This window comes from Enoplosus armatus, chromosome 23 (genome assembly GCF_043641665.1).
Source record: "Enoplosus armatus isolate fEnoArm2 chromosome 23, fEnoArm2.hap1, whole genome shotgun sequence".
Lineage (NCBI taxonomy): Eukaryota > Metazoa > Chordata > Actinopteri > Centrarchiformes > Enoplosidae > Enoplosus > Enoplosus armatus.
In genome coordinates this window covers 547,501-561,413 of record NC_092202.1, presented here as the reverse complement: position 1 = coordinate 561,413, position 13,913 = coordinate 547,501, and the positions used below count along the sequence as shown (strand labels likewise).

General features: G+C 48.5%; 2 protein-coding genes across 4 annotated transcripts in view; both read left to right on the top strand.

Annotated features, from left to right (window-relative positions):
• Positions 1 to 1,341: 1,341 nt before the first annotated feature.
• Positions 1,342 to 6,204, top strand: ift46 (intraflagellar transport 46 homolog (Chlamydomonas)). 3 transcript variants are annotated; one of them, XM_070929450.1, is made up of 5 exons: positions 1,342 to 1,758; positions 2,387 to 2,681; positions 3,308 to 3,401; positions 3,927 to 4,058; positions 5,307 to 6,204. In XM_070929450.1, the coding sequence occupies exons 1-5, from the start codon at positions 1,641 to 1,643 to the stop codon at positions 5,658 to 5,660; spliced, it is 993 nt and encodes a 330-aa protein (XP_070785551.1). In that variant the 5' UTR covers positions 1,342 to 1,640; the 3' UTR covers positions 5,661 to 6,204. The 3 variants fall into 3 exon arrangements, with proteins under 3 accessions (XP_070785551.1, XP_070785550.1, XP_070785549.1); XM_070929449.1 differs by having other exon boundaries at positions 1,342 to 1,769; positions 2,389 to 2,681; XM_070929448.1 differs by having other exon boundaries at positions 1,342 to 1,769; positions 2,383 to 2,681.
• Positions 6,205 to 6,306: 102 nt separating this feature from the next.
• The window catches only part of LOC139306207 (RPA-related protein RADX), a 12,104-nt gene continuing 4,497 nt past the window's right edge, over positions 6,307 to 13,913 (top strand). The window contains 16 exon segments of the mRNA XM_070930161.1: positions 6,307 to 6,329; positions 6,331 to 6,403; positions 7,566 to 7,677; positions 7,782 to 7,971; positions 8,041 to 8,162; positions 8,239 to 8,376; positions 8,590 to 8,747; positions 8,851 to 9,007; positions 9,276 to 9,384; positions 9,461 to 9,552; positions 9,678 to 9,803; positions 9,988 to 10,092; positions 10,257 to 10,430; positions 10,527 to 10,651; positions 11,339 to 11,595; positions 11,678 to 11,708. Coding sequence (XP_070786262.1) covers positions 6,307 to 6,329; positions 6,331 to 6,403; positions 7,566 to 7,677; positions 7,782 to 7,971; positions 8,041 to 8,162; positions 8,239 to 8,376; positions 8,590 to 8,747; positions 8,851 to 9,007; positions 9,276 to 9,384; positions 9,461 to 9,552; positions 9,678 to 9,803; positions 9,988 to 10,092; positions 10,257 to 10,430; positions 10,527 to 10,651; positions 11,339 to 11,595; positions 11,678 to 11,708 — 1,992 coding nt within the window.

Below are 13,913 nucleotides of genomic sequence, written 5' to 3'. Positions count from 1 at the left end.
TCTGAGTGTCTGACCCTCAGAGGGAGGAGTTGAACAGTTTGATGGCCGCAGGCAGGAATGATTTCCTGTGGCGCTCTGTTGTACATTTAGGAGGAATGAGTCTCCCACTGAAGCTGCTCTTGTGTCCGACCAGTACGTCATGGAGAGGATGTGAAACATTGTCCAAGATCACCCGCAGCTTGGACAGCATCCTCCTCTCTGACACCACCGTCAGAGAGTCCAGCTCCACCCCCACAACGTCACTGGCCTTGTGGATCAGTTTGTCGAGTCTGTTGGAGTCCACCAGCCTCAGCCTGCTGCCCCAGCATGCAACAGCATAGAGGATAGCACTGGCCACCACAGACTCATAAAACATCCTCAGCATAGTCCGGCAGATGTTGATGTTAAAGTGTAAAATGTCCACTTCATGAAAATCAAGTTATTACAACATACACAAAACGTTGTTTTCAGTTAAAATGTGACGTAGGTGTCCAACGAACATCTGGCAAGAGTCTCCAAATCACAAGGAGGGAGAAGCTGCCACAAACATTCAAAATCTAAAGTGAAAAATCCGGTTTGTCTCCGCCTGGTCTCGGTGACCGAGTCATCGCGGCCTCTCTGGTCCCTAGACCTGTGCCCGGTAGACTGGTTCCATAATCCATCCATGAGTCGACAGCCAGAGAAAGATCATGGAGGGCGTTCACATCCGACACCAGAGACAGAGGTCACCATCTCCACCTGTTGTCATGTGATTGCTGGACGAGCGTCATGTGATTGGCTGAAGGTCAGGTGACGGTCAAAAGCTTCTAAAAGAGCTTCTTTTCAGTTTTCAAGCAGAAGTTCAAACATGATGTTGATGTTTTCTTTATGTGAATTACAACCTGAAAGGTTTATTCTGGAAATTCACTCCGAAACTCTGGAGAGACATTCAAATCTTCACTTTCCTACACAGATATAAATGTTGGTTTCTTCCGACATGATAAAGACAAGAACTCTGCTAAATTCTTTTTATTCACAAATGTTACGAACAACATCTTATCTATGAAGAGACGGTGTCTCAAGCTCCTGAAATATGGAGTCAAAACAGTTCAGATCTGAAATACTGTCACATCTGAATCTAGATTCACCCTCTCTGCATTATTATTGTTTCTGGTATTATTTATTTCATTTATTATTACTGTTATTACTTCTGGTATTATTTGTTATTTCGTGTTCATTGTCGGCGTTCATCGCTTGATGGCGCTGTTATCTTGTGTGAGTGTTCACCGGATTTCAGTAGGAAACATCCCATGATGCATTGCGTGGTCCGTTGCTAGGATACAGTACATTCTACTCAGTGACGCAGATAGACTGAACTCGGACTGTTGGAGAGACTTTAAAACATTTAAAACATTTAAAACTATATATAAACTATATAACCATAAACATATACGGAGAGCTCGTGTGTCCGTTCACACCGCGTGGCTGTTGTCTCGGACGGTTTCGACTTCCGGTGGTTCGGCTTGTTGTTAGCTGTTTGAAGCTAGGTGGCTAACGTTAGCTGGAGGAGTGTAACAGATAAACGATTAAAATTGTTACAGTCGGTCAGATAAAGCACGTGTACCCGGCAGATCGATGTGTGTAACCGTAGGTGGGTTCACCCGGTAATCCGTTAGCGGCCCATGGAGCGGGCTGACCGGGGCAAAGACACCAGACTGCTGAGGAACCAGCCGTACGACGAGAGCCTGGAGGTGGTCGACTCCGAGGAGGTAGCGAGCGTCTACAGCCCGACTCCCCGCAGCCAGAGACAGGTAACATCCACCGGTCATCTCCGGTAAAATCCACCGGTCATCACCGGCAGCAGCCACGGCTTCCCTGCCCAGCTCCATGCAGTAGAAGTACACAGCTGTTATCAGCTCCATGCAGTAGAAGCACACAGGTATTATCAGCTCCATGCAGTAGAAACACACAGGTATTATCAGCTCCATGCAGTAGAAGTACACAGGTATTATCAGCTCCATGCAGTAGAAACACACAGGTATTATCAGCTCCATGCAGTAGAAGTACTGGCTCTGCAGTCCTAATTGAAACAGGTTAAGCTGATCATGTTAAATGATTGATCTGAATCAGTTGAACTGGAGAAGGTGAGGTGAGATCCTCCAGAGAGGAGACGTCTCACTCTGTTGGATTGTTGGAGCTACAGAAACACAGAGGGTCCTGAATGTTTTCTGTTTGTCTGATGAGGAGAACAGATCCGTCACCGTCTGACTTTAATGGATCTGTATTTTTCCCACCTGGACGTCTCTCAGCAGACCTGCTGCACTGGAGCCTGGGGTGGAAGAAGGTTCTGTGCTGGATCAGGTTTATTTGAGCCGGTCCCGATCCTGTTGTCTCATCTGACGTCAGTGATTTCTGTGTTTTCAGTCAGAGACCAGGAGGAGCAGGAAGGGGCGTGGCTTGATGTCGGCCAACAGCAGCAGCGACGAGTTTGATGAAGACCACAAGCCTCAGAGGGCCAACGAGCCCACCGGTGGGCAGCCCGGGGTCAGTCTGCATGAGGAGGAGGAGGAGGAGGAGGAGGAGGAGGACGACGACTCCGATGAAGAGGACTCTGACGATGATGACGAGCCCGGCGAGGCTCCAGAGGGGGTGTACGACCCAGCAGACTACGCCAACCTGCCCGTCAGCACTGAGATCAAAGAGCTATTCCAGTACATCACACGGTGAGGAGGAAGACGAAGGCTTCAGACACTTCATCACTCAGCTGCTGATTATTGTCTCCATTCATCATTTTGTATTTTTGTATTCAGTTGTTTATCATCACGAAATGTTAACAGGAAGCTTTAAATCACCCGAGAAGTTAAACCAGCTAATGACTGAAAACATTATTTTATTGTCAAGATAGCTGCTGATTACTTTTCTGTCACCCATCGATTACTAATCGATTACTCGACCAATCGATTACTCGACTAATCATCGCAGCTCTAACTCACTTTGTTCAAACGTGATGAGACAGGTTGGATAGCAGCATATTCTAATATTTTCTTTGTAAATTCATTATTTAGTAATCCATTAATCATATGAATTAATATAGTTTCTACCTGACACGTGGATTCAACTGAACAGAATCATGTTGTATTGGTAAAAGACAGCAGACTAAATACACTAAATGGAACATTGTCCCGGTATCCAATCAGTGACGGGTGTGGTACACAATAATACACAGATATTAAACTCTTTTTATGCACAGATTGAAGGAACGGGCCGTTTTTCGTTTTGCTGCTTGATTGATTGAATGAAATAAAGGATTTGGGACGCCCCCCCTCTGACCTCGGTTGTGTCCTCTCAGCTACACCCCTCAGTCCATAGAGCTGGAGCACAGCCTGAAGCCGTTCATCCCAGACTTTATCCCGGCTGTGGGAGACATCGACGCCTTCCTGAAGGTACAAACACACGCTGACTGTGTTCAGTCTGCAGTCTCATCTGAGGCTCCAGCTGTCGCCATCTTTGTTGTGTGCAGTTACCATGGTTACTAACTGACTGACTCTCCAGTAAATCCAGTTGTCTTTATAAACTCTGATCCGCTCTCATCTCTCTGTCGCCCCCACTCACTTAGTGTTAGCTTTAGCATTAGCACAGCTAGCTGTTGTCTCCACATGTGAGCAGCTGATCATCCAGAAGCTGCTTCTCTAAAACACTGTTCACTGTCACCGAGGAGAAGCTGAACGTGAAACAAAGTGTTGATATTTCTTTCGTGAACATTCAGATGTTTGACTGTCGACAAGTAGCGTTAGCGTCACATCCACAGCACCTGACAAAGTTACGTTAGCTTAGCTTGTTAGAAATGTTGGCGTGTGTTTTCAGCTGCTTCCTGTCGAACTCTCAGAGGATCGCAGATGAATTTAGATGATCAGAGAACTTTACTGACAGACACGACGTTACCTGACTGTTACCTGTGTGGCGTTCAGGTGCCGAGGCCGGACGGTAAAGCGGACAATCTGGGTCTGCTGGTCCTGGACGAGCCCAGTGTGAAACAGTCGGACCCCACAGTGCTGTCGCTGTGGCTGTCAGAGGAGAGCAAACAGCACGGAGCCACCGAGGTACTGAAGATCATCACACACACCCACATCTGTATCACACACACACATCCACATCTGTATCACACACACACCACATCTGTATCACACACACATACACACACCCACATCTGTATCACACACACACATCCACATCTGTATCACACACACACATCCACATCTGTGTCACACACACACACACCACATCTGTATCACACACACACACACACACCCACACACCCACATCTGTATCACACACACACACACACACATCCACATCTGTATCACACACACACCACATCTGTATCACACACACACCCACATCTGTATCACACACACACCCACACACACCCACATCTGTATCACACACACACACACACACACACACACACCCACATCTGTATCACACACACACACCCACATCTGTATCACACACACACACACACACACACACACACACACACCCACATCTGTATCACACACACACACACACACACACACACACCCACATCTGTATCACACACACACACACACACACACACACACACCCACATCTGTATCACACACACACACACACACACACACACACACCCACATCTGTATCACACACACACACACACACACACCCACATCTGTATCACACACACACACACACACACACACACACCCACATCTGTATCACACACACACCAACATCTGTATCACTCTATCCCCTGTCTCTCCCTCTCTGTCTCTCCCTGTCTCTCCCTCTCTGTCTGTCTCTCCCTGTCTCTCCCTCACTGTCTGTCTTTATCCCCCGTCTCTCCCTCTCTGTCTCTCCCTGTCTCTCCCTCTCTGTCTGTCTCTATCCCCTGTCTCTCCCTCTCTCTCTCTCCCTCTCTGTCTGTCTCTATCCCCTGTCTCTCCCTCTCTCTCTCTCCCTCTCTGTCTCTCCCTCTCTGTCTGTCTCCCTCGCTGTCTGTCTCTCTCCCCTGTCTCTCCCTCTCTGTCTCTCCCTCTCTGTCTGTCTCTATCCCCGTCTCTCCCTCTCTCTCTCTCCCTCTCTGTCTCTCCCTCTCTGTCTGTCTCCCTCTCTGTCTGTCTCTCTCCCCTGTCTCTCCCTCTCTGTCTCTCTCCCTGTCTCTCCCTCTCTGTCTGTCTCCCTCTCTGTCTGTCTCTCTCCCCTGTCTCTCCCTCTCTGTCTCTCTCCCTCTCTGTCTCTCCCTGTCTCTCCCTCTCTGTCTGTCTCTCCCTCACTGTCTGTCCCTCTCTCTCTCTCTCTCTGTCCTCCAGCTGAAGAAGGTGACGAGTGTTGCCAGTCCTCAAGCCAACCCCCGGGCGGTGGACAGCTGGGTGGAGAGTATCGGCGCTCTGCACCGCTCCAAACCTCCGGCCAGCGTTCAGTACGGCCGTCCGATGCCGGACATCGACAGCCTGATGCAGGAGTGGCCGGCCGAGCTGGAGGAGCTGCTGGGCCGCCTGCAGCTGCCCCCCGCCCGCCTGCACTGCAGCCTGGCCCAGTACACCGACGCCATCTGCGGCCTGCTGGACATCCCCGTTTACAGCAGCAGGATCCAGTCTCTGCACCTTCTGTTCTGCCTCTACCTGGAGTTCAGAGACTCGCAGCACTTCACACGCAGAGCTTAGAGACCATCACAGGGACGTCACCCTCACCTGAGAGGGACACCTGTGTTCAGTAAACAGGAAGGAGACGTTTCTCCAGTCTGACGCTGTAGTTCGGCTGCTTGTGTTTTTGACATTTGACTCAAATAAAAGTAAGAACGCCGTTAAAACATGTAACAGACGGACACATTTCTGTGTAGTTGTTTTACTGGAGATTAAAAACAGCTCATTTATTACGATGGACGTGTTAACAGACACAACATCTGATTATTAGTTTATTAACAGTGAGTATTAGCAGAATACTTCCTTCTTCCTCTTTTCTTCTGCTTCAGTTTTGCTTCATGTCAAAGTCAGTAACTTTAAACCTGAATGTCACTTTGTGACAGCGCAGACGTATTCTCTGTCTCTGTCAGACTTCAGGTGGCTTTGTTGGTTTCTGTCTGATGCCTCCACCTGAAGATAATAAGAAGTTCTTTATGATAATTACATGAATGTACGCATAAAAACAAAGCATGTGAATTGTAAAATTTGTTTTACGTTCCAAATATTTCATGTTGCATTTTTAATAAACTAACCTTTGAAAATCACATTCATTGATCCAGAAACTTCATTTTATGATAAGTGTTTAATTCTATTCATTAAAAAACAATCTTTGACTCTTTGTCCCACAATGCACCGCACTGTTATTGTTTGGGGTGTCCAACATGGCGGCTACTGGCTGCGTCTTCCACAGAACCCTGACCCGGTCCAGACCCGGTCCAAACAAGGTATAAACGGCGTCATTATCAGCATCGTCTTTGTGATTTTTTTATTGATTTATCGGCGTTGTAGGTACCCACTGATTAAACGCCTCTCTGCTCATTAGCTAGAACGCTCATCCGACGGAAGAGGAAGTGTTTTCAGATTAAATGTTTCGGCAAAAATCTTAACGGTCGCTTTGTTCTAATTCCAACAATAAAACGCTATGTTTTCGCTACGTTTCCCTTCAATCTATTGCGATGTGAATCACTTATAAAAACGAGAGTTTATGTGGCGCTTAGTGGCCTCTGGATATGCCGAATTTGCCATTTTGCCTAAAAATGTAGTAAGCTGCTCAACTGTGTTGTAGATTCGTTTCTATTAGCCGGTAATTCCAACTAAATAGAATTATCTGATGTTTGAATGGAGTTTGGCGTAAGCACGAGACCTGTCAGATAATCTCCCTCACGGTTTAGCCTGATTAGTTAATTAATGGTTGTTATTAAACTATTAATTGACAGAGGACTGGTCAGTGTGTACAGCAGAGATGGCTATCGCTGCTATTTTAATGTTTTTGTTTAGTTGTTTTTGTCAGTGTTTATTCGCCGTTTATCTTGCTTATTTTTTGCAATCGTTAAAACCAAGAAGCATGTCGTTACAACCTGCATACCAAACTTTAGATCTACCACTTTATATATGGATTGAACTGTTCAGTTATATCCAGTATGTCCAGTAAAGCATCAGAAACAGTCTGATTGTAGAATGTGAACTCCTCTTGGTGTCATTAAATCCACCACAGAAGATAAAAACACTTATCTTCTTCTCCCTTGTTGCTTCAGTTCTGTTTTGTGCTGGAAACTGCTTTTATTGTGAAGACCTTTGTAACTGGAGTTTTGAAAAGTACCATAAATAAATCTTTAATCTGACTTACAGGAATACTGCTGCTGTTAGTGTTTCCTCCTCTCTTGCTGGACTCTGTGGGTGTTGCATGTGAGCACAATACATATTTATATAGTTGGTGGAAAGCGATCTTCCACCAGCAGCGTCTCCTCAGGGGTTTGTTGGCCGTTTTCTCAGCCCATAAAGAAACATGTAGTCCATCAGCAGTGATGATGTTGCACCAGAGAGAGCTTCAAACTGAATCAGGTTCATTTTTACTAATTTAAACTAATTGTTGTCTGTGTCTTGCAGGCGTCCGTGTCCTCTCCTGCCGCCTGCAGGGAGTTCCTGTATGTGGTGGACCTGCAGCGGTACACCAGAGACCAGGGATCCTCTGTCTACTTCCCCCAGGCTGTCCTCAACGGTAAAACCTGGGACAGGACGGGATAAATCCGGAAAGGCCACACTTATATATAGTCCACTGGTCTTACTGGTTTGTGTTGGGGTTTACTGGTTTGGTGTCTCCAGGTGACGACCTCTATGACGTCACACTGACAGACGGGGATTGCAGGCTTCGTGTGACTCTGGATCCTGGTCTGAACCGGCTGGTGGAGAGAAACGTCCTGCAGCCTGGGTCAGTGCTACGTAACGCCACCTTCACGCCCGCCATGACCGCTCAGCTCCCAGAATGCCCTGGGGCCTCTGGAGAGAGAGACAGGTAAGTGAGGACAGGTAGACTCTGCCGCTGTGATGTCATCAGTCAGGTTTGATGTTTCTGCTCCTGCAGCTACAGACTGGTGAGTGTGGAGGTCCAAGATGGAGCTCCAGGTGACGATGAGGAAGGTGGAGGCAGGAGGGTCGATGTGGACTGGGACTCTCTGCCCTGGTTTGGATCGCCAGAACCTGCAGGTAGAGGTGCGTCGATGTCGTCCACTCTGATCCAAACTGCATCTTTGATTGATTGATTGATTGATTGATCCCACAGGTCCTCTGGTTCCTCTGAGAGCCAATAGGAGCGTGTTTCTCCCACTGTGGAACAATGTGGACCACAGTGGGGAGGTGTGGAGGGAGACTCCGCCCACTGAGGAAGAGGAGGAGGATGAAGAAGAAGAGGAGGAGGAGGGTAGAGATACTGTCAGATGATTCGTTTGAATATTCATTTTTAAATTTGACTGTTTATCTTTAAAAATATAACTGTACTATAATTTAGTGATTGTGTAGTAGAGTAGTATTACACTGTTATTACAATAAATAAATAAGCAAAACAATTCAATACATTTCATTGAATTGGACTGAATTGAATGTTTGATTTGAATAAATGTGTGTGTGTTGGCAGCGTGGCGTCCTGCTGTGACGGTGTCGGAGCTGCGTGACTCCTTCCTGTCCGGTCGCCGGGGCGTTGCCAGGGGCGTCCAGCTGATCGTACGCATCATCAACAAGTCACACCTGATGTATTATGGGAGAACAGACCGGAACTGTGACTGTCCTTATAAGGTCAGAGAAGACACACACAAACACACACATAAGTGATTTACAGTAAATAAAGGAGAACCACAGATAGAACCCCCCCCCCCACTCTCTCTCTCTCTCTCTCCAGGCGGTGTTGGAGGTGTGTGACCAGACAGGACGTGTGTGTGTGGTGTTGTGGAACAGTGTGTGTGTCAGCTGGTATCGCTGTCTGAAGCCTGGTGACATCATCAGCCTGAGACGCTATAGAGTCAAACAGCATTACCAGGCTGAGCCAGATGACATAGGTACACACACACACACACACACACACACACACACACTCCCGTACCTTACCTGTACTATGAAGACCCCCTGCAGTGTTCTGGTGTCACGCCCCCTGAACGCCCGCCAATACACATACACTGATAATAAGAATGTTTCCTTAGATTATGTCTTTGACATCTTATTCTTCATTGATAAAGACAGGAAAGCTTCACAGGCAGCTCACAGGGGACACCTGGACACCTGTGGCTCAGGTGTTTGTCATCACTCTGTTTCTGTTGTTCTGTCCAGAGATCAGCGTGAACAGCAGAAATCCTGCCGCTCGTATCTCTGTTCTCCCAGAATCCTCTGTTTCACCTGAGTGTCTACCACCTGCACCTACCTACAGCTTCTACAACAGGTACACACACACACACACACACACACACACACACACACACACACACACACACTCTGACTCTCTCTCTCTCTGTCAGTAAGGAGCTCCTGGACCGTCCTCATGGCGTTGTGTGTGATGTCATCGGCCTGCAGACGTTCTCAGGACGACCAGAGCGAATCAGGAGCAAGGGTGAGGGTTGCCATGGTAACCAGGATCATACTGTATATCGATAGTATGATGCTTTAGTTTGTTTTTTGCTTTGTTTTTTCAATTTTCCTTAAACACACCACTCATCTGTGTGTGTTCATTGGTAGATGGCAGAGGGGCGGAGTTTTTGGAGTATCGCTGGCTGCGATTGGAGGACGGGACTAGCAATCAGCCAATCATGGTGAAGCTCTTCTCCACATCTCAACCTGAATCCCACCACAAGCTCCACCCATGTGAGACACACACACACACAGATTCAGACATAAATAAACATGTGTGTTAACATCTAGCTGTGTGTTTGCGGTGATGTTGCTGCTGCAGTGGTTCGGTAGTTCGGTGTGTTCACCTCCACGTTGTCAGGAAACACACATTTCGATTTTTAATAAGACTGAGAATACGTCTGTCTGTCTGTCTCAGTGTCAGTGGTTGTTTGTACCAGACTGAAGTTGATCAAAGCTGCAGATCGGACAGATGTCGGCTTCTACCTGACAAACACAGCGTACACACAGGTGTACTGCACAGGTAAACACACTGTATACAAGTCGAGAACTGTAGTGATATTTAATCAGCACTTTCTCACTGTGACCCCCCCTGCTGGCAGAAAGTGAAACAACACATCTGGATCTGGTCTTCTTATTCATTGGTCTGCTGAAATCTGTCCTCTCTCCTCATTGGTCGATTGGCAGGACTGGGCCACCACTCAGAGATGAGTTACCGTAAGCTCCGGCCGGTGCGACAGTTCCTCCAGTGGTTGAGGGGCCAGGATGACGGACAGGTGCTGAGCAGGGCTCTGATTGGAGGGTTCTTCATCTACCCGCCTCCTCCCGTCTCCTTGGAAACGTACATGAAAGAGAGGAGAGGTGTGCTGCCTGTCTACACATCTATTTCTTTTTAAAAAGTGAACTTTCCCTTTAAGAAGTGTGTGTGTGTGTGTGTGTGTGCCCGTGCGCACACAGGTGAGCCGGGCTTCCTGCGAGGGGCAGAGCTTCGGAGGGAGGTGGGAAGGCTCTGTTACCGGGAGCGACGCACCTTCTGTATCCAGGCAACTGTCACCATGGTTACGCACAGCCGCAGAGGAGAGGTGACTCAGAGATAACATTTTATATTGATCTTATTTGTTTGTTCCTTGTTTATCGTCATAGTAACCTTTTTACAAACATCTCAAATATTTACAAACAAAAAATATATATCAGAAAAAAATGCATATTTCAGAATCAGAAACTGTTTGTTGCCAAGTAACATACATTACAAGGAATTTGCCGTGGTCTGATGGTGCTGACGTAAAAATATAAAGACAAATAGATAAATAATGTAGGGGGTGGGTGCGTTAATGTAACGCAGGGGGGACAGGGGCGGTGTACGTTAATATAACGTATAACTTGTGTTTGTGTGTGTGTTGGGGGGCAGGGGGTCAATGTAAGTCTTTGGCCATGTTCGTCATTTAAACATATATACACATCATATATCGTATCTATCATATACAGAATACATACGTGCCTGCATATTTAAAGGAGGGGGGTGTAGAAGGCTTGATAGCATCTTATGTTATTACATATACGAGGATATTTGGGTCAGTTGTGGGTGAATTTAGCTCACTACTGCTCAGAGTCACACCTCTGACTGGCAACGGCAGCCGGGGCTGATGGGTATTGTGTTTTTTAGAGACAAATAAAACCTGTAAATAATTCAAGCTGCAGGTCAGAAGCTGTGTGATGATGATGATGATGATGGGACCTTCTACACTGTAATGTGTTCATGTCTCTCTCAGGAGGAGCGGTGTTTGTTTTGGACAGACCGAGCTTCATCTCTCTCCCCCTCCTCCACCTCCTCATCCTCCCCTCGCCTCTCTAAATCCTCCCCTCACCCATCTCCCTCCCCCTCTCTCTCTTCCTCCTCTCTCTTCCCTCCCCCCTCCACCCCTCGCTCATTCAGACCTCCTCTCTCCTCCTCTTCCTCTTTCTCTCCAACGTCTCCCTCCTCAGCCGTCAGTCAGCTGACGCCCCGTCCTCTGGACCTCAGAGCCGGGTGAGACGTTAAAACACATGAGTCACTTCACTCTGTTGTTTTCAGTGTTCTGGATTTACAGTCAAACTGTGTGTTTCAGCAGGAGGTCGTGTAAGAGGAAGCAGCTGCTGCAGGCTGGAACTCCACAGAAGAGGTGAGTGACATGTCAAGGTTTTTTATTGTCTTCTTCATCACTGTGCGGTAAACTAAAGTCAGAAGTTTCTACGCCCACATCTATCAGAATCAGTTTATTGCCAAGTAACATATAATCTGACAGACAACAAGCATGTAAAAATATAAAGGTAAAAGAATAAGATAAGATAGTGTCCGGGGTGGGAGGGGTCGGCAGCGATCTTCCCTGCTCTCCTCAGGGTCCTGGAGGAGTACAGGTCCTGAAGAGATGGGAGGTTGCAGCCGATCACCCTCTCTGCAGAGCGGATGATACGCTGCAGTCTGCGTCTGTCCTTGGTGGAGGCAGCAGCGTACCAGACGGTGATGGAGGAGGTGAGGATGGACTCTATGATGGCGGTGTAGAAGTGAACCAGCATTGTTTGTGGCAGGTTAAACTTCCTCAGCTGCCTCAGGAAGTACATCCTCTGTTGGGCTTTCTTGATGAGGGAGCTGATGTTCAGCTCCCACCGGAGGTCCTGGCTGATGATGGAGCCCAGGAAACGGAAGGACTCCACAGTGTCCACTGGAGAGTCACACAGGGTGATGGGGGCGAGGGGGGCTGCGCTCTTCCTGAAGTCTACAACCATCTCCACTGTCTTTGAAGCGTTAAGCTCCAGGTTGTTGCTGTTGCACCAGGTCACCAGGTGGTCAATCTCCCACCTGTAGGCAGACTCATCCTCTCCAGAGATGAGTCCGATGAGGGTGGTGTCGTCCGCGAACTTCAGGAGCTTGACAGACTGGTGACTGGAGGTGCAGCTGTTGGTGTAGAGGGAGAAGAGTAGAGGAGAAAGAACGCAGCCTTGAGGGGAGCCGGTGCTGATCGTCCGCGAGTCTGAGACGTGTTTCCCCAGCTTCACGTGCTGCTTCCTGTCAGACAGAAAATCTGTGATCCACCTGCAGGGGGGGTCAGGCACGTTGAGCTGGGAGAGCTTGTCCTGAAGAAGAGCCGGGACGATCGTGTTGAAGGCAGAGCTGAAGTCCACAAACAGGATCCTGGCATAGGATCCTGCGGAGTCCAGGTGCTGGAGGATGAAGTGTAGGGCCAAGTTGACGGCGTCGTCTACAGACCTGTTGGCTCTGTAGGCGAACTGCAGGGGGTCCAGCAGAGGGTCTGTGATGGATTTGACGTGGGACAAGACCAGGCGTTCAAATGATTTCATGACCACAGAGGTCAGGGCGACGGGTCTGTAGTCATTTAATCCTGTGGGCCCTGGTTTTTTGGGGACGGGGATGATGGTGGAGGCCTTGAAGCAGGCTGGCACGTGGCATGTCTCCAGTGAGGTGTTGAAGATGTCCGTGAACACCGGAGACAGCTGATCGGCGCAGCGCTTCAGGCAGGATGGGGAGATGGAGTCTGGTCCAGCAGCTTTCCGGGGGTTTTGTCTCTTGAAGAGCCTGTTCACATCTCTTTCAAGGACAGACAGAGGTGTCGATGCTGGAGGAGGGGGGGCGCTGTGGGGGGCAGTTGTGGTGGTAGGAGGTGTGAGAGTTCAGCCCCAGGTGTGATGAGGGGGTTGGGGCTGTTGGGCTGGAGCTGGTGGGTGATGGTGTGGGGGATGGTGTCAGGACTGTCCCATTGTCTTTCAAAGCGACAGTAGAAGTCGTTGAGGCTGTTGGCGAGGCGTCGGTCGTTAGCAGAGTTGGGGGCTCTTGGCTTGTAGTTGGTGATCTGTCAGAGTGTCTGGTCAGAGTGTCCCAGTGCAGCGCGGGTGACGGCGTGAAAAGCGTTACTGACTGTGGTGTAACAGTGATCCAGAGTGTTCCCCTCCCTGGTGGGGCATTTAATAAACTGTTTGTATTTGGGGAGTTCATGTCTGAGATTACCTTTGTTAAAGTCACCGAGGACAATAACTAAGGAGTCCGGGTTGGTCTGCTCCGTTTCCAGTATCTGGTCGGCGAGTGCGCGCTGTGCGTCCTGCACGTTGGCCTCCGGTGGAATGTAAACACCGACCAGAATGAATGAAGCGAACTCACGGGGGGAGTAGTAGGGTTTACAGTTTATGAAAAAGGTTTCCAGGGAAGGAGAACAATGCCGTCGGATCACTGTCACGTCGTTACACCAGCTGCTGTTGATGTAGAAACAAATACCTCCACCCTTTGTTTTGCCGGAGAGGTGCGCGTCGCGGTCCGCTCGGAGAAGCTGGAATCCGTCCAGCTGCAGCGCCGCG

Excerpts from the sequence above, each read along its gene's own strand:
- ift46 (XM_070929448.1), top strand. The coding sequence starts at position 1,641 with ATGGAGCGGGCTGACCGGGGCAAAGACACCAGACTGCTGAGGAACCAG. Across the intron at positions 3,402-3,926 it reads ACATCGACGCCTTCCTGAAG|GTGCCGAGGCCGGACGGTAA; the intron begins GTACAAACACAC and ends TGTGGCGTTCAG. Across the intron at positions 4,059-5,306 it reads AACAGCACGGAGCCACCGAG|CTGAAGAAGGTGACGAGTGT; the intron begins GTACTGAAGATC and ends TCTGTCCTCCAG.